The sequence below is a fragment of the Rissa tridactyla genome, chromosome 19 (genome assembly GCF_028500815.1).
Source record: "Rissa tridactyla isolate bRisTri1 chromosome 19, bRisTri1.patW.cur.20221130, whole genome shotgun sequence".
NCBI classification, from domain to species: Eukaryota; Metazoa; Chordata; class Aves; order Charadriiformes; family Laridae; genus Rissa; species Rissa tridactyla.
Window position 1 is genome coordinate 4,020,276 of NC_071484.1, and position 27,915 is coordinate 4,048,190.

Below are 27,915 nucleotides of genomic sequence, written 5' to 3' on the forward strand. Positions count from 1 at the left end.
CGCCCCCGGGCAGCCCCGCCGGGACCCGGACACGCTCCTTTGCACGGAACCCGGAGGATTTTTATCCCCGACGGCAGAAGGAGCCCAGCGGGAGTGGGGACCGCTGCCAGCCATGCCCCGGCGAGCTGGGCGCAGCGGGAGTTAAGGATGGTGCCCAGCCTACGTCCTGCGCCCCTCCTCCTCCTCCTCCTCCTGCAGGTAAGATGCTTTTAAGTCCTCTTCTGCCTCCCTCCCCATCGCCCCTCCGCACCCTCCGCCGCTCGCTTTCTCCGCAATGACTTTTCCATTTCTTTGAAGGAAGGGAAAAGTAAAAGGAGAAACCGCTACACAAAGGGCCCTCCGGAGAATTCCTCCAGTCCAGGCACGGGGGCTTGACAAAAGCTCACGATGCCCAAAAACTAATGGGGAGGGGACTGGAGTGGGTGAAAGGATCGTTAAAGCCGGGGAGGGGGGGGAGACTTGCAGCCAGGTCCTCCCGAGCGCAGCCCAGCTCTCCCAGCAGCTCCCCGCCTCGCACCTCCCAGTGAAACCAGCTGCCACCAGTTTCCCTTACGCTGCTGGGAGGGGGCGGCTGCTCTGGGGGTGTGATGGATGGGGGCAATACAAATGCAATGCCTGATTGTACCCCTCCTTAACTGATTTTCTAAAGAAACCTCTCCTTTCCCCCCCCACCCGCAAAGCAGAAGACTTTCCTCTCTGAATTGCTTGCTCTAGAACTGTAGCCGCTGCTAATTTTGCAGCTCTGCACAAAATGCAAATGCTTTGTCAGAAGCAATATTCCTCCTCCCCAAGGGCTCATCGAGAAAGGAAATGTTCCCAGCCCAAAGCATGTTTAAATCGCAAACCCCGGGGGAAACGAGGAGACGAAAAGGTTTACAGTGAAATCCTGAACATTATTTGAACCAACCTAAGGAGGCAGTTAAACGAAATGATCAGGTCTTCGATTAAACCTCTGTGTTAAAGAGGGTTAAAATTAAAAAAAAAAAAAAATAAAAAAAAATTTGCCTAGCTCGCTGCAAAATGCTGTCTCAGTGGCCCAGTTGTGACTGCAGAGTTGAGACGGCAGAAGGAGCGGAGGGTCAGCCCTCCCCGTTAGCACCGTTGAGGTTCGTACCCCGCGGGCTGGTTTCTCACCAGGCATTGCCGGCGGTAAGAGCAGGGAGGAGTATTTAGCTGCACCTTTGGGATAGGAAAGTTCTCACCTAAGGGATGAGAAGAGCTGATATACGCCAGGTGACCTCCTTGCCAAGTTGGTGTTGCTTTTAAAGGCTCCTCTTCTGAGCAGCTGCTTTCTCCTATAACTGCGCACCCCTGATCCTGTTTTATAAGAGCTCTTTTGCGGTTATATTCCCCTCTTTGGGTTTGGTTTTGTTCTGATGTAAGAAACGCAGGCGAGACAGGGCAGGACGTCTTCCCCCCCAGCCCAGGTCCTCCTTGGCCAACATGTGGGGACACCCTTGGCAAAGCCACAGAGTTGGTGCAATAGAGGCAGGGGCTGAGATGGGGACAGACAAGTGAGCATGACAGCTCCCGATAGCTACTCTGTGAGCGAAAAGTGCTCGGGAAAAAAAAAGCCCAAAGGCACCGAGACACAGCTCCCATCCTCTGCTAAACCTCAGGGGTTTCCCTGGCCACCTCTGCATGTCCCCCAAGGGTGGGCTCCTTGCGAGGATGGAGGGCCAAGTGTTCAAAAACCTTCCAGTTTGAGAGCAAAACCACTCCCGTGCTGGAGCTGGAACCAGGAGGGGGGTCACGAAAGCCAGCCCAAGCAGAGAGAAATCTCTCCCAGCCAGCTCCAAAAAGAAACACCCAAGCTACAAAATGCCCCTTTGCAATCCAGCTATCTGTTTTTCCTTCTAAATACATGCATTTAAAATTCAGACCCTTTTCCAGCACAATCCCAACCCTCTCCTGGGGACAATGCAGGCTAAAAAACAGTGAAACTCCAGCCTCTTGTGAGCGCATCCCCGCAGCCAGGCAGCATCCAGCAGAGACCTGCAGCGGTCTGGCCCCAACACAGACCTCAGCAGGGGCGAATCTCCCCTGCTCGGGCAGGTTTTGCATCCCGCAGATCCCTGGGCTGGCACAGCGAAGGTGTTCCCCACGCATCTGGCCAGCAGCTCCAGTTCAGCATCCATTTGTGCGCCTTGCCTTGCTGGGTAGACATCCCTCGGGGGGGTCGGACAGACAGACCGGCAGCCAAACTCGCTGCAAAATGCTTCTCCGGCACCCTGCAAGTCATTTAAACAAACTAAATAAGTGATTAAAAAGAAACAGTTCACCTGCAGCTTTGTCAGGAACCGATGACATTTCTGGGGCTGATAAAACTCTTTGCAAAAGCATTTTGGGAAAAAAACCCAGGGTTTGATGTTGGGGCTGGGGTGGTTTCCTCCCTGCCTTCATCAGCTCCAGCATTAAGAAGCCCAAAAACCAGCCCCCTGCCCCTTCGCTGCTCAAAGCCTGGCGTAAGCCGCGGAGCTGCGGTAGCAGGACACGCTGACCCTGGGGATCTCTCCCAGTCCTCGCTTTCCTTAAAAGCCAGAGTCGATTCAGCATGTATGAAATCATCCCCGTGGTTTCGCATCTCTCGTGAAGAAGTGAATGGCAATGGCACAGCCTGTTCCCGGAATAGCTGCTCTGTCGCCATAGGATGAATATAGAGAAATACGGTGAGAATAACCTGCACGGCCGCCTCAACCCTGCCCTGAAATACAGCTCTGCTCGCCAGAAATCCTGCACGGGGATGGCCCAGAAGTTTGTTGCGAGCGACAAGCTCGAGCTGAGGTCCCAGTCTGCGGCATTTAGAGAAGCTGCATCCATGGTTTTGTCTTGGAGAACAGTACTCGGACCCGAAGGAAAGCACAAGTCATTAGCATGGGGTTCCCTCAACAAACCGAGCCCAGGAGCCGTTGTCCGACGCTTGAGAGCTGTCACTCATGAGCGGGTGGCTTTTTCTAAAGACGGCATAACATACCCAGAGGCCCATCTGTTGTTTTTTCTTTTTTTTTTTTCCCAACCGTATCCCCTTCTCTGCAGTGTCCTGCTTTATCAATGAGTCGCCCACCCAGAGGCAATCGCCTCCCTTCAGATGGCAGAGGGCAAAGGGTGATGGTCTTTTGCAGGTCATAGTCCCTCTTCCACCCTGGGATCCTGTACTATTCGCCCTGGAAAGACCATGGCAGATGCCGCTTTGCTGTGGCCGAGCTTTCCCTAGCTGTGAACACAGATAAACCAGAGGAAAATTATCGGTGAATTAAATGGCAGAGGTTCAGCCCAGGGGGATGACCCTAAAAAGGTGATGGGTGAAGGGGAGGGGGGCTTGGGACAGCCGAGATGTGGGGCTTGGGAGGCAGCTGGGGAAAACAAACCTCCAACCCCAAAATGAAAATATCCGTGAGTGCACATGGGTCCCCCCCGTGTACGATCTGCAGAAGAGTTTCATTCCCCCGCCTTAGAAAACCAGCCCTCCCCTGTGCTTGTGTCCATCACTCCAACTCTTCTTCAGCAGCCTTTGCTCTGGCAAATCCCGATGCCATAGGAGCCACTTTGATTCGCGCAGTGTCCCCTTCCCCGGCGTGTTTGTGCCTTTAGCTTCCAACACCCAAATGCCGTTATTCTTTTTTTTCACCTGTCCCCCAAAATCCACGCCCCTTTTGATAGATAAGTAAGAATTATTTATGGCAAGTGAGAGAGACCAGAGCTTAATCCAGAAAAAAACCTTTAATTCCTCATAAATCAGGTTTTACAGGGCATTCATTTAGCCCTGATTGATATTCTTTTGTTAGGATCTGCATCCAGCACGCTCAGAGAGCGACTCCGAACAGAATAAATACTCACACCAAAGCCTCTGTCTGCACACAACGGGGGCTGGCCCTCTAATATGGCTAAATTCATAAATTCACAGATTTTCAATGCCAGATGGAGGCGTTCTCGCTGCCTGTTCTTTGCCACCCCCCCGCCCCGAGTAACATCAGCCACAGAAAATCCCCCCGTGGTTCTTGCTTTGAGCCTTGGTCCTCGGCCTGCGCTTTTGATGCCTTGACGTGAGCAAGGCTTCTGATGGGGCTTTGCACGAAAGCAAGCGGAGGAGCACCGGGGAGGTGGTTACTCAAGCGGGGGTCGCAGAGAAACCTTGAGCTCATGGTTAAGGCAGGGGGTTGTAGAGAGGGTCCTTCACGGGCCAGGTGCTCCCCGAGAGTTTCGTTCGTGGCTTGGGCTGGGGATGGGACTTATCCAAGTGAAAGCCCTCAGGGTGGAGGTGGTAAGAAGCTCACCAGCTGCAGAAGACGGTGCCTGGAAGTCAGAGGAGACAAGGGCAAAGGGATCCCCCCAGCGGAGTGAAGGCAGGGGACGGGGGGGCTGGGCAGCAGGGGCTGGAGGCTCCCTGCCCACCTCCAAGCCCATTTGAGGGGGCAGCTCTTTCCGTCAGGCTTTTCAAAGCCACCTCCAGCCTTTGGCTTGCGGTGTTGGCAAGACGTCCTGCTCCGTGCCCTCCCTTCCCGCGCCGCTGATGTTGCTCTGCCATCCGAGGTTGGCATCCAGCTCTTTTAACGTTCACTGTATTTAACACCCAAAGTCTGGCACCTTTTTCTGCAGGCTCGGGGCCAAGAGCAGGCTCGATCCCAGCCTGATGCCCCAGGGAACCTCAGCGAAGGTCCAGGGCGGAGAGACGGTGCTCAGCCCTTCCCCTCTCGGTGTGTCCCAGGAGGATTTTCTTCTTCCACATCGAGTGTCTCAGGAGGCAGCAAGCCCAGAGAAGCTGGGGAGGAGAAGTGATGGGTGAGAAAGGTCCCGACAGCAAGGATGCCTCCAGGGTGGCTGGTGTTGACCCCCCTCCCAGGGAGGTCTCAGTGGCCGTCACCATCCATCGGTCCCGCTCACCTCTCCCTGCTTTGTGCAAAGCCGCTGGCTCGCACTGCTTCGTCCCGCTAATCGCTCCGCTCTCCAATTACAGCCCTGTCGGCAGTGGAAAACCCAAGCCCCATCTTAGATTGCTAATTAGGCTACGAGCCATCTATCTCGCTGCTCAGAGCTGTCAGCCCTTCCTGCCACGCAGATCCGATCTTGTTTGAGGCAATAAGATATCAAGAGGGGACAAGCCTGTCTCTGGGTAGTACGGTGCAGGGGGCTGACGTTTGACTCGGATGTGAATATATTAATTAATATCTGTGGATTGCTTTGGAGAGGGAAAGCACTGCAGGGGGACATTAATTCCTAATTGTTATTAATTGAATTTTGCTGCTAGGTCAGTGGCAGGTCACAGAGACTGATGCCGTGTGTGTGTGTGTGTGATTTTGCTGCTCACACCCACACTGGCAGCGAGACCCCCCAGCCTCCTCGTGCCCAAGAGCCGACACTGTCTCAGCCCGCTGCGCCGCATCTCCTGACCCGGGGGATCTGCCACCCTGTGTCCCTCACGGGCACAGGGAATGGCTCCGAAAAACCCAGTGGCATTGCAGCAGGACGCGGCTGGTGGTTCTGGATAGGAGCGACCTGCCCCATGTGGTGCAGCGCAGCCTGAGCCACCTCCGGCAAACGGTGCTCCGTGCCTCAGTTTCCCTTCTGGGACTTGGAGGGTAGCGGGACACCAACTGCCGCTGGTGTTTGCCGTGTGGGACACTGGAGCAGCGTCAGGTTTTGGTGCCTGAGCCGTGCAACAAGGACTGGTGGGGGCCGGCTGGTCCCGCTGTAGGAAACATGGGGGTGAAAGGAAGGAGTGAGCTGCTCCGCGAGGTCCGAGGTCAACCCAGTCCCACCAGCGTCTGTGGCGATGCCTCCCTGTGTGCAAAACAGAGGTGTTGCAGAGCCTGGAAGGGAGCTGGGTGGATGCTGGGGCAACAGCAGTGTAGCCACTGGGGGCTCCTGATGGAGGAGAAGCTGCTGCCAGTGTGGGGCCTCACGGGGCCCATGCAGTTCCCAGCAGAACCATCGTCCCCATGGGAGCAACTCCCCCCGGGCTGACCGGGACCTCTGTGCACAGCGTCTGCTTCTAGAAAAGCAGATTGCTTTTCTTTCCCCGTGCAGCCGAACGCTCAGCTGAAGCTCTCCGGGATTTTGGCAGTCTGAGAGAGGTCGTGGAGGTGTCCTTCGCTGCAGAGCATGATTTTCCGTAACCTATGTCCAAGCAGGGCCAGGAGGGCAGAGGGACACAGCCCCTCTCTGCCCTGAGCGCGACCCACTGCCGTTTCGGGGCTGTTGAGGCATGCTTGGCTCCAGCCCAGCCAGCCTGGGACCTGCTGGGCGCCATGTGGCATTACGGCAGCGATGCTCTGGCAGACGAAGCTCTTCAAGGACGGAGCTTTGACCTATTCTCTGTGCAAAGCCTGGGGAGGGGTTCAAGTAACCTGCACAGGGCAAAACAGGCAAGAGCCTGACCATCAGGGTACCACATCGGGATGCTTTTGGCTTGTGCAAATCCACCCGCAGCTGCCACCTTCCCCAGCTTGTTCTCCTCGAGCTGGTGCTGACGGGAGTGGGGAAAAAACCTCTGCCTCTGTCAAAAGCATCCGTCACATCGCAGTGAGACAAGACTGAGAGCCTGGTAAAAAAGCTGTTAGGGTTTGCTGTGTTTTGGGGAACCTTTTTCTTTCTTTCTTCCTTCCTTCTGTAGCTGTTGCAGCTCGTTTACAAAGCCTGCAAAGAGCCAGAGACTGCGCTCCATCCACACCCCCCTCTAGCTGCAGCTTGGTCCGTGTTGCTGCTCAGTGCCAAGACCTCTCCCTGTGTCTGGAAGGAGAACGGGCACTGCCAGGCTGGAGCAGGCTGAGATTAGGAGAAACGCATCCAATTAACACTTGAGGGCCCATTCCGGTAGGCAAACCATCCTGGCCCCTTTTGGGGGAACCTTTTTGTCCCAGCTACTGGTACAAAGAGCCACCAGGCCCGGTGGGCATCAGTGCAGAGGGGAGCCGGCCCTGCTACACCTCGCTTACCCCATGTCTGGAGTTTGGGGGGGGGTCTCAGCTTTCAGCAAAGAGACCCAGGAGGTGCCCAGCTCCTGCAGGACCAGCACAAGAGGAGCTCAGGGCAGGGTTCTGCTGCCGGATCCCCTGTGCCATCTGGAGCAGTCATAACAAGGAAGCTATTCTCAGCTCCATTTGTACGTCTGCCTGACATCTCTCTTGCTGTCAAAACCAGCTTTCCAAAGCAGTAAATAGTTGTTTGGAAAAGAGCAAGTGGGTGCTGAGCTTGTCTCCGTGTCTGAATAAACCCTGCTAATGCTTTGGTAAGGCGCAGGGGATTGCTGAGTGTGCCAGCAAGAGCAGCCAGTGTTCATATGGCTAAAGGGCAAGAGGAGGACCTGCTCCTCCCTACCCAGAGCAGTTTCGAAGGTAGATGGCACTCGGGAAGGGAGATCAGGGACCAGCCTGGCCGGTGGGGAAGGCGGAGGTTGTTCGTTGCATTGGCTCAGCACAGGATGGTGTCCGAGCCCACCACCCTGGGGAGCCGGGAGCTCGCTCGCAAGTAGAGGAGGTGAAAGTAGAGGAGCCTTCCCACCCCCAGGCTCGGGTTTGAGTCCCCCAAGGGATCTGTGAGTGCTGGTACTTCGGGGCACGGCTCGGCCGCTCAATCCGGCAGCGGTGAGCTTTCCTCCAAGGGGTTTTTGGCCAGCCCTGGCTGGGCAGGCTCGGGGTGGGGGAAGTGGAGCTCAGCCTCGCCGTTGGCGTTCATCCCCTGAGCAGAGGGGATCAGTGCCTGTCACCATGTCACCCGTCTATAAGCCAGAGGAGAAACTGGGCAGCTGCTCTGGTAGAAATCCATGTGTTTTGCAAAACAATAGGTCCCCTCCTTCCGCCGTCTGCCTCCCTGGTGAGCCCTGGGTCTAACGGCACCGTCCCTCTGCCGTCTTCTACTTGCAATTGCCTTCCTCGGTTTTAGTTTCCCCAAACTCCCGCAAAGGCACAATAATTCGGTAGTAGCTTTTTCCAAAATAGCTCCCCATGCTGACGGAGTCGATGGTTTTCACTAGCAGCAGAGATGCAGAGCCACCCCGGAGCTGCGCTGGAGAAGGGGTGGGATAGATGTTGGTCAATGCTTCCCAATGCAATGGGAATGGCAGCGCTTGCAGACAAGCCCTTCTCCTGAAAAAAGGCTTTAGCCAGACTCGGTTGACTGTGGATCAGATCTCCTTAAGGATGTGTATTAACATCTTCCCGCTGACAGCTTACAAGGCTGTGATTTTAATAAGGTATTGAAAATCTGAGCGTGGTGTCAGGCTCATCATGTTTCCCCTGTCCGCTCTCAGGATGCAAAGACGCTAAAACTAAAAGTGTTGATTAAATTGCTAAATAGCAGAAGCCCCGTGGCCTGGCAGGGGCTGTGCAGGGCTGCAGTGTGGTTTGCTGAGGGGGATAATTGGGGCAGGAGAGGAGTGGTGAGTGGGAAATAGAGCAGAGAGTGTCAGTCTCACCACCCCGGGCTGGATAAACCCAGCTCCTCTGGGCTGGGAAACCCGTCCCGCAAATGGGTACGTGTCCGTCGTGCAGCTTTGGGGGTGGCATCCACCAAGACATGGACAAGTTCAGATCTGACCCCCCTCCCCTGCTGCCGTGTCCAAGGAGGGATCGGGGGCTGGGGAAGCAGCATATTGCACGTATAACCCTGCCTGTGGTCTGCTCTCTCCCCGTGCAGGCGTTTCTCCTCTGGGATAGCCCAGTTGCAGCCTCCATCCAAGAGCAGTACTGCGAGAGCCTGCCGCCTGTCACCAACCACACGGGTGAGTGCCCTGCGTCCCCAGCCCCCACCTGCCATCCCCGGGGGACCCTGGTGGCAGGGATGGCTGGAAGAGGGGGTAAGGGGGTGTCTCTGGGCTGATCTGGGGCTTCCTGGCTCCTTTTCGGGGGGAGGTGGGATGTGCTGAGGCCGCGTTACTGCCCCGTGCTGGCTGCTGCAGCAGCCTCTTTGGAGGGTGACAGCTGAGGCAGGTAGAAGATGCACAGCTCAGAAGAGCCAAAAATAGAGAAAATAAATGTCTATTGGGCTGGGCTCGAGGGGGAGGTGGGCAAAGAGACATCTGCCTGGCCCCTGCTCCCATACTGCCCTTTCTCTGCCATCCCAAGGACACCAGGACCTTTATCCCCTGTGTCCACCCCCCTCTGCCATCCCCCTGCCCAGGGGTGACAACTGGAGGTTGTGACTTCATGCAGAGACCACGTCACCAGTGCAGTGTGGCCACCATGTGCTCAGGGCTCGGCCACCCTCCATCCCCCAGCACTCCTAGATGTGTGTCACTGAGCACTTCGGGAGGCCACCAGCCACGAGGAGCTTCTGGGGCCATGGCCATGGCCAAGGCTGGCTCAGCCGCGCTGGGTGAGACCAGCAGGGTCATGGGCAGCTCACTCCTGCTCAACACCCGCACGTGGGTTTGCATCCAACCAGGTCAGGCCCAAGATGTGTTTGTGCCAAAACTGGCTGCTAGCCTATATTCAAGACGTGACTTGGATGTCACCTCAGCAGTGACAGGTCTGGTTCAGTGACAGGTTTTGAGGGAGGAAAAGTGGCTGAGGGAGAGGAAAGGAGCTCACAGGGATAAGGAGAAAAGTCCTCCACAGCTCAGGGATGCTGCAGAGTTTGTTTTCCCACGTTTGAATGAAGACCAGAGCAGGCACCAGGCAATTTCCCAGCTTGCCCCGGTCCCTGCTGCTCGGAGCAGGTCTCTCCATCAGGGTGATGGATGGCTGCGGAAGTCCAGCGCTGACAGATGGCTGCCCGCCACCCAGCTCCCATTAACAGCAGCATTAAAAACTCCTTCTTAAAAAATTACAACTCGGCACCAGCTGATTCAGTGCCTGGCCGATTGGCAGAGCCCGGGGCACACAGCCCTGCAAGGAGCGTCCCCAGAGCACCCCCAGCCCAGGAGATGGAGGCGGAAAGCCGAGGAAAAGCAGGGCTGCCAGTGGCAATGGAAATGCCCCCATGTCTCTGGCCTGGGCACGGTGCAGACAAGAAACCTGGTGATCGCTCGTGTGCTTTGCTCCCTGAAGGTTTCATCACTCTGCTCAGCAAGGTGATTGTCCTTGGCCATGTTAGGCTGTGATAAATCATAGAATCACAGAATGGTTCGGGTTGGAAGGGACCTTAAAGACCATCTAGTCCCAACCTCCCTGCCCTGGGCAGGGACACCTCCCACCAGCCCAGGCTGCTCAAAGCCTCATCCAGCCTGGCCTTGAACCCCTCCAGGGATGGGGCAGCCACAGCTTCTCTGGGCAACCTGGGCCAGGGGCTCACCACCCTCACAGCAAAGAATTTCTTCCTCAGATCTCATTTAAATCTCCCCTCTTTCAGCTTAAAACCATTCCTCCTCGTCCCATGGCTCCCCTCCCTGCTCCAGAGTCCCTCCCCATCCTTCCTGTAGGCCCCCTTCAGGAACTGGAAGGGGCTCCAAGGTCTCCCCGGAGCCTTCTCTTCTCCAGGTTGAACACCCCCAACTCTCTCAGCCTGTCCTCACAGCAGAGGGGCTCTAGCCCTTGGAGCATCTTTGTGGCCCTACGCTGGACCTGTTCCAACAGGTCCATGTCCTTCTTGTGCTGAGGACTCCAGAGCTGGACGCAGTGCTCCGGGTGAGGTCTCACCAGAGCGGAGCAGAGGGGCAGAATGCCTTCCCTCACCCTGCTGCCCACGCTTCTTTTGATGCAGGGGCGTTTCTAGGCTGCAAGTGCGCGTTGCCTGCTCATGTTGAGCTTCTCGTCCATCAATGGCATTTATTTTCTTCTTACCCATCTTCCCTGGTGCAACACATGTCCAGCTCCATGGGCGCTGACCCGCAGAAGCACCGGCCAAGCACTGCAGGGACTTTTCTGTGATGCACAGACCAGCCGGTGGCACGACCCAGGGTCCAAGAGCATCCTCATGCCCAGTTCGTGGCCTTTGCCACCCACTGCTGAAACCCCCTGAGCCCAAGGGAGAGGGCAGAGAAGGGGGAGAATTTCTGCCGTGGTTTTGCTGATGGATGTGCCATGCCACCCTCAAGCTTTCTACAAGGATTGGGCTTTGCTCTGTAGGGATTTATTAGCATGAATCCAAGCAGGATTTAGTGTACCACAGTGCCCATCACCCAGGGACAGGGGAGCACAACATGTCAGGCTTCAGCTTCACAACACCTGCAGGGCCTCCGGGCACCCAACCCGTCATCCCTGAGTAACTCATTAATTTGGGATGGGGCTGGCACATGTGAGAGCCGCTTCCAGCTCCGGGAGGGGGCTTGGAACAAGAGGTAGAGATGAAATTAATTGTCTTATGTCTGCTGCTTGGTAAGTGGAGCTCAGCGCCAGCCCTCATCCTCGGGGTCCATTTAAGCCCTGCCTGATTCAGGCAGCGATTCCTAGGGAGGGATATTTACAAAACTGCAAACTTTGTTTTGAGGCTATTTAACATGGAGAGTTGTTAGGATGACGCTAATGAGAATTGCAGCGGTGCCGGGAGACTTAATTTGTTAATGCCTGCGTAACCCTTGGGAAATGGCACATGCCGATAACACGAGCCCAGCGGTGTCCCGGCGCGTGGCTCAGCAGGGCATCAGCTGGATGTGCGGCCTCGCGCCCACGTGCAGCATCCCTCCTCTGAAACGTAGCCCAGCGTGGGTTCTCCTCCTCTCGCGGGTCACCAGTCCCTTCGTTATTTAATCTCACACTTTTTAATGAGGATGCATGGCTGGACAGTGATATCACCAGGGCACCAGTGCTCTCCGAGGCACGTGCACTGAGCTGGAAAGGTCTCTGCTCACAGAAGTGTGGTGGAGAGAGACCCGGGGTGATGCTCACCGGGCTCATGGGGTGCAGGTGTTGCAAGCAAACCTTCATCCTGGGAAGCAAAGCAGCTGAGCCCCGCAGAGCTCCCTTGTCCTGCCCTCTTATCAGCACTGACTTACCCACCTTCCTTTAGGCGTGCTGTCCCCAACACCGGGCAATGTCCCTTGGAATTGAGAGTCCTTGCGCAGGCGTGATGGTCCAACCTCGTATTTTAGGAACGCGTCATTAATACCTCTCGGTGAGCCCCTGATTCTGGCCGGTGCTGGGACACACGGGCATCCACGCACAATTGGCCACTCCTTCAGAAAGGCTGCTTTCCTCAGCAGCAGCGAATGTTTTCTCCTCCAGGCTGAAATCATATCAAGCTGGACTTGAGGTGAACATGGTGCATTAGGAAAGTCGGGTCAGCGGCACCCCCAAACATCTGGAAGCCAAGAAATTCCCAGATTAGGCTTGCAAAGGAATGCAGCGAGGATCAGCATCCCTTGTCCGGGGTGGATAGGTGCCTGTCCCAAGGGCTCCCAGCCAACAGCTTGCCTCAGACCGCAAATTTGTCGAAGTGATTATTTCAGCTCCCCGGGGTCTGTGTGCAGCTGCTCTTCGCCTCGCCCTGCCACGAGGGGAGGGACAAGGTCACTTCACCCATCGGAGCAAAGCATCCCCCGGCAGCTGCAGGACCGCTTCCCGTCGGGGCACTTCCCTGGAGAAGGAAAGGGGAATCTGAGCAGATGGGAAAGCCTCTTCCTAATTAATAGATGAGGCTTTTCCAAAGCAGCCCAGCAGAAAGCACTCGAGCAGAGCGAGCTCGGAGCGCTCCCCGGGTTGTTTGGCTGTTTGTAGCATTCGAGCTTGGATCAGCCCAAGGAGTTGGCACCCCATTGCTAATAGCCCCGGCTGGTCCTGGCTGCACGATTCACTCCTTTAAGCTGTTAAACTGTTATCACAATAAATTATTATCCTCAGTCCTGTGTGTGTGCTCAGGAGAGAGAGGGGAGCCCAGCTGATTCCTTCCCAGGAACGCAACGTTTCCTGCCATGCAAGTTCTCCTAAAGCAAAGGAAAAATGACACCAAAGCTAGGCAGAACTGAATAGAAATGTCTTTTTATTTTTTAAACTGGAGGCTTTTTCAAGGAGGGGAACGGAGCGTAGCTTGGCATTGCAATAAAGCAAATCAAGTTGGTCCAGATATAGCAAAAGCCTGTGGCTGAGAAGCACAGGGGAGCAGGGAGCGATGAGAGCATTTCCTTCGCAGGCACTTTATCAGACAGGTTTGGAAACACGTTTCACAGCGGGTGACAGTTTGACCAAGAGACTTTCCACACGCTCCAGCTCAGCTCCCCGAACCGCTGACGCTGCTCCAGCAGTCCCCGCTCCTGCCGCTGCCGTTTCATTCACCCACTGACTCCCCCGGGGGAGAGACCCGAATTTAAATTCATAAAGGTCAAATTAACAACATCAGCGCTTCTTTTCCCTTCAGCCTCGTTGGCATCTCTCCCACCAAGGCAGAAATACTCATAAAGGAGCTGAGCAGGGGCTAAAGAGGCAGCAATGAGTCCTGGCAGGGACTTGGCACCGAGGGAGAGCAGTGACACTGGGGCAGGTTTGGGAACCGTAAAATTTGAACTCATCTGTATGGAAAAATCATAGTGCCTTAAGTGGGTACTTGTATCGATAAAGCCATTCTGCTCCATCATCTAGGACACGGGAATGTCAATAGAAACTTGCTTATATTCATAGATTTTATTGTAGGGGAGGAGGGAAGAAGGTGATGAGATTTTCTGGTAGGAAACAGCGTCCTGGCACGTCTCAGCGTGAGCGGCAGCTACAGCAGTTAAACCGCGCTTTGGACTGGATGCAGTAAAATCATTGCCAGCTACTCTGTTCAGTCATAGCCAAACTCCAAGTCTTTGCTAGGAAAACTCTGCCAGCGAGGGATTATGCTGCTTCGCTCACCCACCAGCAAAGCCTGGGGAATAAACCACTTGCTGCTACTGTTGGTAATAACACAACGCCAACCACTCTACGGGTCGTATCAGGAGAACAAGGTATTCCCCGAAACCCAGCCCGCTACATTATGCATTCGATAAATATATATGCTGTACATGGTCAATCTCAAATGACAACTTTGAGCAGAGGCATCAAATACCAATGGCAGAAGCTAGGTTTGATGCCTCCTATTTATTCTTCTCCAGAACAGAGGCAAAGACCCAAGGGGACCATTGGTGATGGTGAATAGCAACAAGCCGAAAATTCATTACAAAGACACTTTGCTATCATAACACTTAATTAGCCCGTGTAATTATTTTACATTGAGGATCACGGAACTTGAATGCTTGGGAGGATTGCTGGGGGTTTTTTAAGGACCGGACTCCTACAAAGATAAATAGGAATATCCAAGGCCACTGAAAGCAGTGCTGGAGGTCGGCTGTGAGCAGGGATCTGAGTATTTGGAGGCAACCACAGTGTCTCCCAGCCATATTGAGTAACCAACCCTGACTCAGAGAGAAGGCAAGCAGCTCCACCACCCCAACTCCAACCCCGTGTTAACATCAGTTGTCCCCCAGTGTCATTTCCCTCAATGCCTTGAGGCGTTATTCAAGCATTTAGCTCCGCAGCTGTGAATGAGCCACCCCTCCTGGGTACACCAGCGGCTTGAAATAAGAGCATCCCCCCCAAAGACCCCTGCTTTGGGGAAATAAGGTGTGATTTGGCTCCTCCTGCTCCACCGGTGTGGTGGAGCTGCTCAGGAGGGATAAACAACCTTTTGCATGCCATCTTCAGCGAGGATATTTTGATTAGATGGGGAGATGAAGCCCTGATTACCAAATGCAAATGCTGCAGCAGGGACACCCTCAAGGAGCCAGAGGCTCCAGGCAGCTCAGGAGGCAGCAGCAGCAGCGGCAACGCAGTCACCAAGGACATCAGGGATGGACTGCGATGACTGTGGTTGAGTAAAAGCTCAGGACGGGCAGAGATATGAGCTAAAACCTTTCAGCTGTTACTCAGCCTCCTGAGACGCCTTAGATAAATAACCCCATCACTCCCAACCATGGGAATGAGCCTGTGATTCCGATTGCCATGGTCTCTCCTGGCCCCTTTGCGTTGCGCAAGGGGAGAGAGGCTTGGCCTGAGGTGTCGCTGGGCGCACAGCAGCAAGCTGGGATGCTGCGTTGGTGCAAAGCTGCGCCTAGTGTGAGATGAGAACGCGTTTACTGGCACGGTTATATCAGCACAACCTTTGCTTTACTCCTCTTCGTACCCTCCCCGCAATGGTTGGATGGTACGGTAACGCTTCAGACCTCCTGGCATCAGCTCAAGAGCGCCGTGGCCACGCGTCTGGTGGTGCTGGCCCAGGATAAACACGCTCCATCCTCTTTAAATTTGCTCAAAATCTTTGACAGATTAGCTGGGACTGGAGAGCTTTGCCCTGCCAGGCTTCGCACGCTGCACGCCTTCAGCTCGGAGCCATCTCAGGGGCCTCTGGGAGTGGGGGAAGCAGGCTGGAGAAGGATGTTTTGTATAAACAGGAGGGATATTGCTACTGTTATCCTGAGACAGTTATTGTGATACACTTGTCTCCGTGTAAGTCCCTGGACGGCCACTTTTTTTCCTTCAGAAGAAAGAAAATGCGTTATGTTGCTTCAAAGCAACACAACCCGAAGAAAATAGGGTGAGAAGGGATTTGAGTGACTTCCCCCGTGCCACATTCCCCATCTCAAAGCAGGACTGGCTCCTTCCTACCCAAAATGCCGTGTTTGTGTGCAGGAGGGAGCCAAATCGGGGGGATGGGGTGCAGGTAGGAAATTCATTGACCTTTCTTGCCGTAACGCTGCAAAGACCAAAGCTGCGTCTGTGCACCCGACGGTGCTGGGAAAGCTGGAGCAGACGTCTGCAGAACCTGGGAGAATAATCCCCCTGCAAATACGGATGGGCCGCGAAGCAGATATGAAAGCATTTAGCACTGATACATGTAATTTCCATGCTAAACAGTGCTCGAAGTGCCGGGAGCCGCGTGCCGCTGGGGAGCAGCTGGAGCAGATGGTCGTGCTGGGCAAACGCGATGTCGAAGCCCTCACGGCACCCTTCGCCTTCGCTGTTTTACTTAACCCTTCCCCAGCAGGAGATTTTTTTTTTTCTTCTTCTTCTTCTTCCTTATACGCTGGGGAGAACAGAAAGAGCAGCATCTGCTTTCTGCAGCTTTTCTTCATCAAGCATTTCTTAGCGTGAGCCTGGGAAAAATATTACAGGCACCCGCTAGATTAAAAACTGGTGGGTCAGACCTCAAAATGCCGCCTACAGCGGCGGCGGGGGGAAGCCTGCTGTGCACAGGGTGAAGTCCCAGGAGTCTCCGACAGCCTCTGCTCGCCCGGCTGCAGCCCCCAAGCCCGAATGTCACCCCACAACCCCGACCCATGGGACAAAGAGGGGGCTGAACTGGTGATGCTGCTCCAGCTTCACCCCGCATCCCTGCCGTGGTGGGACTGCCAGACCCGTCCATTCCGGTTGTCATCTGCTGGGTGGCCGTAGTGCTTTAATAGGAGTGCCAATTAGCATTAAATCAAGTGCCTTGGAGAAATGTGGAGATGTTAAATGCAGACTTGAGCAGACGCGCAGCAGAACAACGCCACCTTTGTCTGACCACATCATTTCCATGAATCTGCCTTGGGTTTGGTTATTAATGGTATTGCTGCGGTTTTGTTCTCCTGATGGAGAGTACCGTTGCTGCCGCTCTCTGGCTCTGCTGACTTTTAATTACTGAGCCTTCCTGCATGTCCTCCCTGAGCAGTCTGCGCCTGTGCCCCAGCACGGCCCCTGGGCTGCGGGAGGGAAACCGAGGTGTGGGCGGCGGGGGGAGAAAATGGAGTTTGTGCTCAGCCCCATTGGTCACAGGGAGGGTTTTCAACGACTGCATGAGCTGCTCTGGGCATTAGCACTCTGCAAGCCCCATTTTCCTATGCTGTGTTATTCCAAGCAAAGCTTTTCCTATTCCAGACACTCACGCGGCTTCTCACCTGGGTGGATTCCCAGGTGGCTAACAGGGAGGGCACTCGCAATTTAACTTCGTCCTTAGTTGAAGCAATTACCACTTGTTTTTTCTCTACCTGGATGAATATTATCATAAAATTTTAAACAGGGACTTCATTTTCTGTGACCCTCTATTTCTCTGTCAAATTTGGGTCAAAAACAACTAAGGAGCTCAACGAATGCAAATGGCTGCAGATAAGCACAGACACGCACACTAGACGTGATTAAATGCACTTTGTTTCCTAAGAAATAGTGTCTTAAAACAGTTAACTTAAAGTGAAGGTTGCTGCAGCAACCATACACATTAGCAAAGCTAAAAGCAAAGGTCATTGTTAAAATTAATTTCTCACTACAAGCTATGGAAGGCAGAAGGTAACACTCACCACGCTCTGATGCTTCCCCAGCTCACACGCTTGGAAGTTGTTTTCCCTTACAAAGACGTTTGAAGAAGCTCCTCCTTTTCTTTGAAATTTGCTCTGAGAACACCCCAAGAAACCAAGGAGCCGATTTTTCCAATAATCAGTGAGAACAGATATTCCCCCGTGAAAACTTTCATCATATTAACAACACAATATTTTGCCTTTTTTTTTTTTTTTTTTTTTTTTGTTCAGTCGCTCTTTAGCCAGCGCTATTCGTAGGAAGTCTCAGGAAAGGCATTCAAATAACAACCATCGAGTCCGGGTGGAGTGGAAACGCGGTGTTCTCACACCCAGAGAGCTGTGAATTGGGGTGTTTTGTCTTAGGAAATGGCAATGTCTGTCTCTGCGCCGGCAGCACAAACATCTCGGGTACCCGGGAGTGGTTTGCACTGAACTCTGCCCCTTCCAGGGGTCTGCTGCCTGTCATGGATTGTATTATATGGATATTACAGCCGTTGTGCTTCCTACCTCACTTTGAGATGTAGCTAGGGCATATTTAGCTACAGTACATGTTGTTCTAAATATACACAAATTATACATAAAAAAGCCTGCAATCTGGCCTACCTAATGCCTCCGTTAGCACGCTTGTGTAGCTGGGAAAAGCACACAAGTCCTGTTTGCAACCTGAAATAGCAGCAACAGACTTGGAGCTCTCTTCCCAGGAAAGGCGGGAAGAGACCAACGGGAATGGCTGGGAAGGCGATCTTGCAGCCGGGTGTGAGAGGACTGGAGGGGCTCTGAGGAGCATCCCACCAGCACCAGGCTGGAGTCATCCCTGGGAAAGGGAAAACCTGGCTGTTACGGGGCTGGGTGCCAAAGTCATGGTTGAAGAAAGGAGCAGGGCTGGAAGACCAGAGCCAGGGAACCCCAAGCTGACTTGGGAAGCTGGGTCAGAAAACAAGGCTTGTGCCAGAACTGGGCCTAACCCAGGTGCTCAGACAGGACCAGGATGAGAGTCATGGTCAGGATGGATCAACCAGCCCTTGGGGAGTCTCGGCACAGACCCCCTTTGGTGTCTGCCATGAGGCTCTTCTTGGGGCTGAGCTTGCCATGACCCATTGTCCCCCATTCTCGAGGCAAACCTTGAACCTTCCAGAGCCTGGAGGTGGCCCACAGTGGCCCACAATTCTCCACTAACTCTCTACCCTTCTTCCCCACAGGTCCCCAGTGCAACGCCTCCGTAGACCTGATCGGCACGTGTTGGCCCCGGAGCGCGGTGGGACAGCTGGTTGCTCGACCCTGCCCCGAATATTTCTATGGCGTGCGGTACAACACCACGAGTAAGATGAGCAGCACTGGGGGGGGACATGGTGGACGAGGGATGGGGGAGTTCAGAGAGCCATGAGCATCAGGGGCATGAGTGACAATACACCCCTGGGTACAGAACTCGTTGGGGAGCTCTGTGGGATCCATCAACCGAAAAAGAAAAATGCCCTCATATCCCAAATTTTGGGAGAGTGGTTTCACAGCAGCAGCTTTATAAGCAGGTCCTCCTGGACAGGGCCTCATGAAGGGGGAGGAGGCTGATGTCCCCAACTTGGGGACAGGGGAAGAAGAGTGAGCCTGCCCTGCTGTCGGAGGTGGCACAGAGGTCTGCAACCCCCAGCTGAGCAAGGACTGGGGGACCTTGAGGCGCATCCCCTCCCAGCATGGGTGACTGCGTTGTCACTGCCAATGATGTGCTGGGAACAGGGGACAAAGCAAAGGCACTTGGAAAGTGCCCAAAGCCATTCCTAGCACCTGGTTGAGTTTCTGACCACCCAAGTGCTGGTTTTGATGAAAAAAAAACCATCTTGCTTCCTGCAGAAAACATCCGTTTTTCCGTCCCCCACATTTTTGCGGCAGCGGAAGACGGCGTGCGTACGGCTCCTGCTCTGCGGTGCCTCTCATGCCGTTACAGGATTCTCTCTGCGTTAATCCCTACTTGTGCCTGCCTAAGAGCCATCCCCATCCCCGTCCCATCCCGTCGCCCTGATGAGGCTCACGGTCTCTCCCGTTAATAGCTGAAGCCCAGGATCACCCCAGTGCTGGCATCACCCCGGCGCTGACGCTAATCGGGGGCTGCTCCGAGGCTGTCGTGGCCGTTCCTTCCCAATTAGCCTTGCCACTTGCCGTCCTTGCTGAGAGGCAAAGAAAGCTCCTAACGCAGGGAAAGAAGTGAAAACCTCATGCTGCCATTGAAGCAGCACTCAGAGGATGGCACGCGATCGGTGGAGCAAAGGGCGCAGAGGAGAGGAAAAGGAGAGTCAAACTCATGCTGCCCCCACTGCACCTCCGTGGTGGGAGGCGCTGGGGACCCCAAGTGCTGAGGGGCAGGGCTGGTGCAGACCCAAAGCCCTTGAGCGGGTCTGAAACGTTCCAAGCATTTTGGTTCTGCAACCGCAGCCGCGGCAGCATCTGAGCTGGCTTCAAAGCAAAACATGCCGCTGGCTCGATGCCAGCGACCCCCTCCGTAAGTGACAATCACCAGGTCATCTGACAATGCCATCTTTGTGCCCATCCTCACACACCGTTAACCCTTCGACACGCGCCCTGTCTTTCAGATAATGGCTACAGGGAGTGCCTCGCTAACGGGAGCTGGGCAGCGCGGGTCAACTATTCCCAGTGCCAGGAGATACTCAGCGAAGAGGTAGGATCTCAGCAGCTCCTCAGCCGGGCTTTGGCAGGAGGGTGAGGGACAGGCAATGGAGTTTTGAAGGACAACAGCATCCAGGTCAGGAATGGCCCAAGGGAGCTGTAGGCTGGGCGTGCAGCAGCATCCCAGATATAAGGTTGCCTGCAGCATATATGACCCCTTTCTTGATTTGCATTTTCATTCCCTGCCAAAAATAAAGCCACGCCTGTTTCCTTCCCTGTTAAAAATCCAAGAGGGTTTGTGGTGTGAGGTCTCCTGGCCCCGGGGCCGCTGGATGCAGATCAGCATGCCCTCCCGCCCCATCACCCTCCTCCAGCTCCCTCCTGACGCAAGCACTCAGGGCAAACCCCATCCCTCCCTGCTGACAATGAAATAAAGGAGATGTTTAGGAAGCTGGAAAGGATTTAAAAAAAAGGGAACCAAGAATTATAAGCCCCTGAGTAGGTCAAGCCACCCCTCAGAGCAGAGGGGAAGAGATATGGGCTGTTCATTTGCAGTTGATAACCACCTCTGGTATTTAAGATGCTGACATCTCTTGCCAGGAATGGTTTTCTCACTCAGTTAATTGCTAATTCACAGGTTGGATGAGTGCCTAACAGCAGGAGCAATCAATTAATTTAATTATCACTCACATCTTCCTGAGATCCCCTGCTCCCTCTGCCCAAATTCATCCCAGCCTTTCAGCTGCCCTCAGGGCAACGGGGAATGAACTGAGACATCAGATGTCACGTAGCCGGCGAGCTTGGCTGAATTACAGCAGGATTTCCTCAGACGAGGGGCTGGGGATGTCCCAGCGCTGAGGAGCGGTGATGTAGGGACAGCAACCCTGAGCTGCCCTGGCGTGGGTAGGATATGAAATGCCTGAGCCCTCTGCAGGGACAGGTTGCTGCCTCTCCTGTCCTCCATCCAACCAGCCACGTCCCCTTCCAGCCCCACCTCCACTGTCCTGCACCAGGTGGGCTCCAGTCGCCTTGTGAAAAAGGGCCCAAAACGTGCGGTGCAGCTCTTGGATGTGATGTGGTGGTTTTGTGATGGTGGTGGTACCCGGGGCTGCTGCTGATCCTCTCCCCATCTCCCCCCACCAGAAGAAGAGCAAGCTGCACTACCACATCGCCGTCATCATCAACTACCTGGGGCACTGTGTCTCGCTGGGGGCCCTCCTCGTGGCCTTCGTCCTCTTCATGCGCCTGCGGTGAGTGACCTGACTGGCTGGGTGGACAAGCCCAGAGAGGTCACCCCACGGCCATCATGTTTTGCCATATCCACCCCCATGGCCATTGCTTTCCAGTCTGGAGGGATCGTGCCTATCTCAGGGTTATTTTCCTCCTGCTGCTTTTTTTAACGCACTTGGTTATGGAGGCAGAGGGTCCTCCTTGGTGCCTTCCAACTCCTGGCCTTGGTCCTGTGCACCTCACTCAGGGCATGGCCCCAGCAGCTCACGCTTTGCGTCCCAACAAAGACATTCAGCTCCACAAACAGTCCTGTCGCCCAGCCCACATGTGTCCGGCCCCCAAACACCCACCATGCTCTGACGGTCCCTTATCTCCCCATCTCCAGGAGCATCCGCTGCCTGAGGAACATCATCCACTGGAACCTGATCACAGCCTTCATCCTACGCAACGCCACGTGGTTCGTGGTACAGCTCACGATGAACCCGGAGGTGCACGAGAGCAATGTGGTAGGTGCAGCTCTGCCAGGCAGCTGGCCTCAGCCCGGTCCTGAGATGTTGGGGTGTGCGGGGAGCTCGGGGACCCTAACAATGATGCCACAAAAGCAGCTTGAGGGGCCAAACAGGGCTGCCTGCTGGTTGGAGGACAACCCCAGCTTATAAGGAACATGGGTTCAATTGCTCGGCTGCAGTCTGTGTTGCTCTGTGTATTGGTTTCACCACCGTTAACACAGAGCTCTGCTCTTCACCCTCCACGTCTCCTCCTAACCCCCTCGGCAGGTCTGGTGCCGCTTGGTCACTGCTGCCTACAATTACTTCCATGTCACCAACTTTTTTTGGATGTTCGGCGAGGGCTGCTACCTGCACACGGCCATCGTTCTCACCTACTCCACGGACAAGCTCCGCAAGTGGATGTTCATCTGCATTGGCTGGTGTAAGTACCAGGATTTCCCCTTCACCCACCAGGTACCCGGGGCTATAGTGATGCCCACCCCCATCCTCTGCTCCAGCTCTTCTTGTACCCAAATAGCTACAAGAAGGTTGCCAGGAGCAGGAGGATGGGATTTGCATGCCCATATCAGCTCACCCAGTGGTTTACCCTGTGCGAGAAAATTGCTGTTACAGCATGATTTGGTGGCAAGGTTGCACCCCTGAGACTCATCCGTGTGTTCATCTGCAGGTATCCCCTTTCCCATCATCGTTGCCTGGGCCATCGGGAAGCTGTACTACGACAACGAGAAGTGAGCCTGATCGCTCTCATTCCCCATTCTCCTTCCTATCCCAATTACCCAGAGCCAGGGGCTGTGGCAGGCATGGATCCTACCGGGAAGGGCTGACACGAGGCAGGGAACATGGAAAGGGTGGGAGGAAGAAAAGATAATATTATTCCGTTCCTTCTTTTATCTCACCTTTAGGCTTTCTGCTGCATGAGCCCTGCCTGCAGCCGCCTGCTGCTGCATTTTTCCCTTCAAAGGGCAAATTTTTAAGGGGGGAAAAAGCAAGACTAAGGCAGAGCTCCTACAATGTGTTTGCTAAATGGAGCTGGAATTTAATCTACCAGCAGAGATATAAACTACCACCACCTGAGCCATTTTCACAGAGACTTGCTAATGGAGGACTTAACAGGCACCTGAGAGTTCATCCTGCGGACTGAGAAGTTAAAAGGAGCCCGTTTAGATGAATGGCAGCTTGTCTTGTTTTTCGGTGCTAGTTCTGCCCCCTGACTTTGGCAGCCCTGTGCTACACACGCAGGCAGGGCACTGATTTAACAAAACCCCAACAAGGTGCTCCCGGGACATGGATGCACCTGCATGAGCTCCCACAGGGTTTGCTGGGGACAGAGCCAACCACCACCTGGGGGCATGTGAGGTTGTTCCTGCTTGTCCTACAATAACCAGTTCCCGCATCCGCACGGGGCCCATAAACACCCCCACAAGCCCCCAGGCGCCTCTATACACCAGGTTCCCAGGGAAGCTATTCCGTAACGGCTACAGCAGTTTAAGCTGTAGTGGTTTCACCCTGTGGACAGTGACTTACAGAGATTGTGCAAGGACAGGAGTAAATCCAGGTCACTCACACTGCAGGCTTGTCCCCAACACCAGATGTCCCCGATGCTGCTTGTCCTTGCCTTGCAGGTGCTGGTTTGGGAAGCGAGCGGGAGTTTATACCGACTACATTTACCAAGGCCCCATGATCCTGGTGCTTCTGGTAAGAGCAAAGCGACCTTGCTTGTTAAAATTAGGGTCCTTCCCATCTGCACATAGGATAAGGAACCAGGGTCTCGCCCCCTCCTGCAGCATCGCCCCGCGGCAGCAATGCCTCTCGCCCTGCAAGCCCAGCTCCCTGCACCCAAACTGCACCTTCAGCAAATCTGGGCGCCTAACCCGCAATGAGAAATGGCGTGCAGGGATCCTGATGGCTTGGGATGGACTAGAAAGGGAGCCTGGAAACCTCATTCCGATAGGGGTGGTCCCATCGGCAGACTCCCACATGCATGAGTAATTCCCTCCATCCCTGCCCTGGCACTATTTGGGTGCAGGTGGGTGCCCTGCCAAGCATTCGCAGCAGCCTGGGGACCTCAACCCCATTCCCCGATCCACTTCGCTTTGCTCCTGGCCCTTGGCTGAGCAACGATGCTTGGACCAGGGGCCATAGGGAGCATAATTTGCTGGGGCTTTGCCCTTTTGGGAAGGGACACAGAGGTGGCATGTCACAAGCAGCAGTGCCAGGGCCCAGCCCCTGTTTGTAGGGGGAAAGCCGTGCACGAGGTCCCACAGCTTTTCCTCCTTCCTTGCCCAGTGCTAAGAAAGCCTGAGGGAGTACTAATCACCAGCACCAACTGGCCTGGCTGAATAATTGAGCCTGCTTCTCATTTCCCAGCCCGTCAGGTAGCCAGGCCACTTCTAATTTGTGTCAATTGTGCTCGGGTCCCAGTGCTGCCTTCCCGTGCCTTTGTTAGCGGTTTGGCAGCTGGGAGAGTGGCCAAGTGGCTCCTTGCTGTGACGGCAGCCACTCTCCCTAAATCCCTTCAGCCGCCTTATATTCCCCCTCCAACTTCTTTCCCTTCAGCCCTTTCTCTAACGCTTGCTCTCCCTCGCCGATCTCCTGATGTGTCCTGCTGCCCTGCTCCCTTGAAAAAAACCTCCTAAATCTTATTGCTAAAGTGCTTTAAGAATGATAAACGCAGATGTCCTGTTCGAGTGCGTGGAAGGCAGTAGACCAGGTTCAAGAGGAAACATTCCCATTTCCCCTGGCACAGCCTGTTGTGTGTGCTGAGGAAATGGGGCGCAACACTGGGGGAGCAGACGCTAACCAGGTGCCCTCTTCCTTCCAGATCAACTTCATCTTTCTGTTCAACATTGTCCGAATCCTCATGACGAAGCTCCGAGCTTCAACCACGTCGGAGACGATCCAGTACAGGTAAGAGTGCAAAAGAAGCAGAAAGCAGACCTAGAAACTTCATTAGCGCAATTAGTGGGGATTGGAAGAGCCCCATCAGCCAAGTGTCTAGGGGATGGGAGCATGGAGAGACATCAAAGGATGCATGTGGCCATTGCATCTGGGGTTGTTCAAAAATCCTGGCCAGTGAGAGCTTTGTGATGGAGAACACGGATGGCTGGATTTGCTTTTGAAGGGAGCCATTGGGAGCTGAGTCTCTTTGCAAAAGCCTTTGCTGGTGGGACCTGATCAGCTCACCGGGCTCGGAGCTGCAAATCCTGGCGCAGAGGTGAGAATTAAATTGCTGCTTGGCAGCAAAGCAAAGGCCAAGGGAGAAGTCACGAATCAATGCCACCCCAAACACCTCCTCCGAAGCTGCAAGGAGAAGGCAGCACTCTTGGCAGCACAAGGCAGGAAGATTTAACCCTTCCCTGCTGGGGAATATTTTGCAGACAACTTGGGAGGTGCACGGTCAGAGCAGCCCTCCGAAGCAGCTGGAACAGGAGAAGACACTCGGGTCTTCATCAGTGCTTCTCTGCGGATCATTTTCTGGGCAGGAATCAGGGATCTCACTGCGTGCTGGGTCAAGAGAAGCAGGGCTGGGGTGGAGTGTGGCTTTTCCAGCTGAGAATGGAAAAATTCAGATGCTCTCATTGGGAAATGCCAGCTTGCTTCATCACGGAGTGTTGAGCTGGGATGAACGATTCAGCTTGGGGTGAGCAAAGATGAAGTTTATTGAAATAGGCTGGTTGGCCTCAGGCAGCAATTTTGAGAGACTTCTGGTTTTCCAGTATTTGCCTGATTTTGGCAGGGAAGGTTTTTCACCTTTGGGCAGAAGAACGTTTTTCTCAGAAAAATTTTGTGGGACAGGAAAACTTGGAGAGTTTGGTAGGTTTTTAAACCATGCAGTCCTGCTTAAACCAGGCAAGGGACAGCCCTGGAGGGCTCCTGCTCACCTTAGACGATGGCTTTTGGTAAAAACCTGATGGATGCCCTCGCTACCATGGCTGCTCCCCCAGGGAAGCCACACCAGTACACGTGCTGTCCCTGGTTTGACAGCCTGAAGATGCTCGTGCCTTCGGTTATTTCCAGCTCCTCCGTGCCATCTGCCAGCTTGTGTCGGTGGCTGTGGCTCTCCTCCAGGTCAGCGATGCAGCACAGGTCCCGGGCCCCGGCCCTGCCCAGTCCAGACCCGCCAGGGATGACTTTTCCTATTTTCAGCTAATGTTGGAATCTGTCCATTAACAGGATTTTTTAAGCAAAAAGCATTGGCTTGGCGTTGTTGTTGTCCCCTAATCCAAACGAATGAGATGCCAAGCCCCAACTCTTCCTCTTGTATCAGCACTATTACTTTTCACAAACTGCACTTGTAATCTCATCAAGAAAAGATATCAAATTAATTATCTGAGATAAGTTTTTTCATAAACCCATGTTGAAGGGCATGAATTATTTTATCCTCCTTAATTCCTTTTTAACCGAGCCCTAGATCAGCCAAGCAATCATTTCACGCCAGCTCAAGGTCAGGCCTCCGCTATCCACCGCCCTTTTCTGGATGAAGGAACCACAGAAGGTGCCCAGTGCTCAAACCAGTCCCATGGCTTGGGGATCGCATCGGAAAATAGCCCGGCTCTGCTCCATCCTCCCCTAGTCACTGGTTTGCCCAGACCCAGAGAGACCAGTCTGGTGCTGGGAGTGGGATGGGGAGAGTTCCCATGCCCAGAGCCGCCCTGCAGCAGCTCAAGTCCATGTTTTCTCCCCAGGAAAGCAGTCAAGGCCACGCTGGTGCTGCTGCCCTTGCTGGGAATAACCTACATGCTCTTCTTCGTCAACCCGGGGGAGGATGAGATCTCCAGGATCGTCTTCATCTACTTCAACTCCTTTCTGGAGTCCTTCCAGGTATGGTCCTCAGCGCTAGCTTCCGACCCAGTCCCCCCACCAAGGGATGCGGAGGAGCACAACCTGTGGCTGATGCCTCACCCTGTTCCTGCCCCCTCCCAAAAACAGACCTCCCCAAACCCCAGGGCTGCTCCAAAGCTCCTGAGCCTGGGGGTGGCTGCTGGCCGTAGCTCCATGGTGACTGCTGCTTGTCTCCTTCCAGGGCTTCTTTGTCTCTGTCTTCTACTGCTTCCTGAACAGCGAGGTGAGCACCAGGGGTTGGGGGCGGGGGGGTGGTTTCTAGAGCCTTCCTTGCCAGCAGACGCAAGCTCAGCCCAAGGCTCTGCCCCTGCACAGAGCTCAGAGGGCGCCGGCACCCAATTCCCCAACTGAAGGCGTCTGCCATATCGGTCAGTACGTTACCTCCAGCTCCAGACACAGGCTGTGCCTGGATGGGAATGGCTGTGGTCGGTCTCCTCCTTTGGAGGAGGAAAATCGACCCCTGGGAAGAGATGCTCTTGGGATGCACCCGTGCGATTTGGTGCAGCAGAAGGGCCCAGTGTCCCCTCATCCCTGGGAAATCCTTCCCCAGGGTGATCTCCGCACACCCGGCATATGGACAGGGGCATCTCCCAGGCTCTGACCCAAACCACAGACAGCAGAAAGCGAAGGAGGTGAGAGCAGAGGCTGATCGTGGGGCTGATCATTTGGGCAGCTCTTTCCTCTGTCTCCTCCCAAATGATCTTGCATCTTTGCTGGCTCAGGAGGGTTTGCCCCAGGCAAGCTTGCTTCATTACAAAATCGGAAATAATTGATGCAGGATGAAAAGGGACTGGACCAGGGCTAGCTGGTGAACCAGGAGCATATCACACCATGCGATTCATGGTCCTACATCTCTCAAGCCCAGCTGGGCTGGCTGGGGATTTCGGTGCTCACCCAACTGCACCGTCTCAGCCGCCGGCATCCAGTGCCCACCTCCCAGGGCCACCCCACGCTGCAGTCAATGGAAAGGCATTTCTTCACTGTTTACCTGCCACACAAAGCACTTGGGCTGTTGTAGGGTGGAATTAATGTCAAAGAAATGCCACTAGCATGAACCAGACAAGCTGTAAAACCTCCCCAACTATCTCTCGTTCCCCTCCCAGCCCCTTACAGCATCCGATGCAGCGTGTGAGATGCCGGCTGTCCTGCAGAGTCCCTTCTCAGATTTATTTCACCACCTTGTTTCCATTTTGTGCTCAGAGGCGCCATTGGTTGGGTTCATCTCTCTTCACAGCTGCAAGGGCTGCGTTTCACCAGCATCCCATCAAAGGGTGCCCTGGGAGGTGACAGGGGCTGCCGGGACCCTGCAGGGTTTTGGCAGCAATTTTGGTTGAAAGACTGAGGATGGGGATGGTTGGTGCCTCTGAACAACTGCAGACAGCTGTGCGGTGACTAAATGTCCTCTCCTCTCTCTCGCACCCCCAGGTCCGATCAGCTGTACGGAAGCGGTGGCACCGATGGCAGGACAAACACTCCATCCGCGCCCGCGTGGCTCGGGCCATGTCCATCCCCACCTCCCCGACCCGCGTCAGCTTCCACAGCATCAAGCAGTCCACGGCCGTCTGA

At 54.6% G+C, this 27,915-nt stretch overlaps 1 protein-coding gene across 1 annotated transcript; it reads left to right on the top strand.

Annotated features, from left to right (window-relative positions):
- Positions 1-147: 147 nt before the first annotated feature.
- CRHR1 (corticotropin releasing hormone receptor 1) lies at positions 148-27,915 on the top strand. The gene is made up of 13 exons (XM_054224733.1): positions 148-198; positions 8,632-8,716; positions 18,352-18,471; positions 19,735-19,820; positions 20,912-21,018; positions 21,384-21,504; positions 21,775-21,928; positions 22,175-22,235; positions 23,130-23,202; positions 24,329-24,414; positions 26,193-26,328; positions 26,531-26,572; positions 27,775-27,915. The coding sequence occupies exons 1-13, from the start codon at positions 148-150 to the stop codon at positions 27,913-27,915; spliced, it is 1,263 nt and encodes a 420-aa protein (XP_054080708.1).

Coding starts and splice junctions, on each gene's coding strand:
- CRHR1 (XM_054224733.1), top strand. CDS start 148: ATGGTGCCCAGCCTACGTCCTGCGCCCCTCCTCCTCCTCCTCCTCCTG. Junction 199..8,631: donor TCCTCCTCCTCCTCCTGCAG/GTAAGATGCTTT, acceptor CTCCCCGTGCAG/GCGTTTCTCCTCTGGGATAG. Junction 22,236..23,129: donor CTGTACTACGACAACGAGAA/GTGAGCCTGATC, acceptor CTTGCCTTGCAG/GTGCTGGTTTGGGAAGCGAG.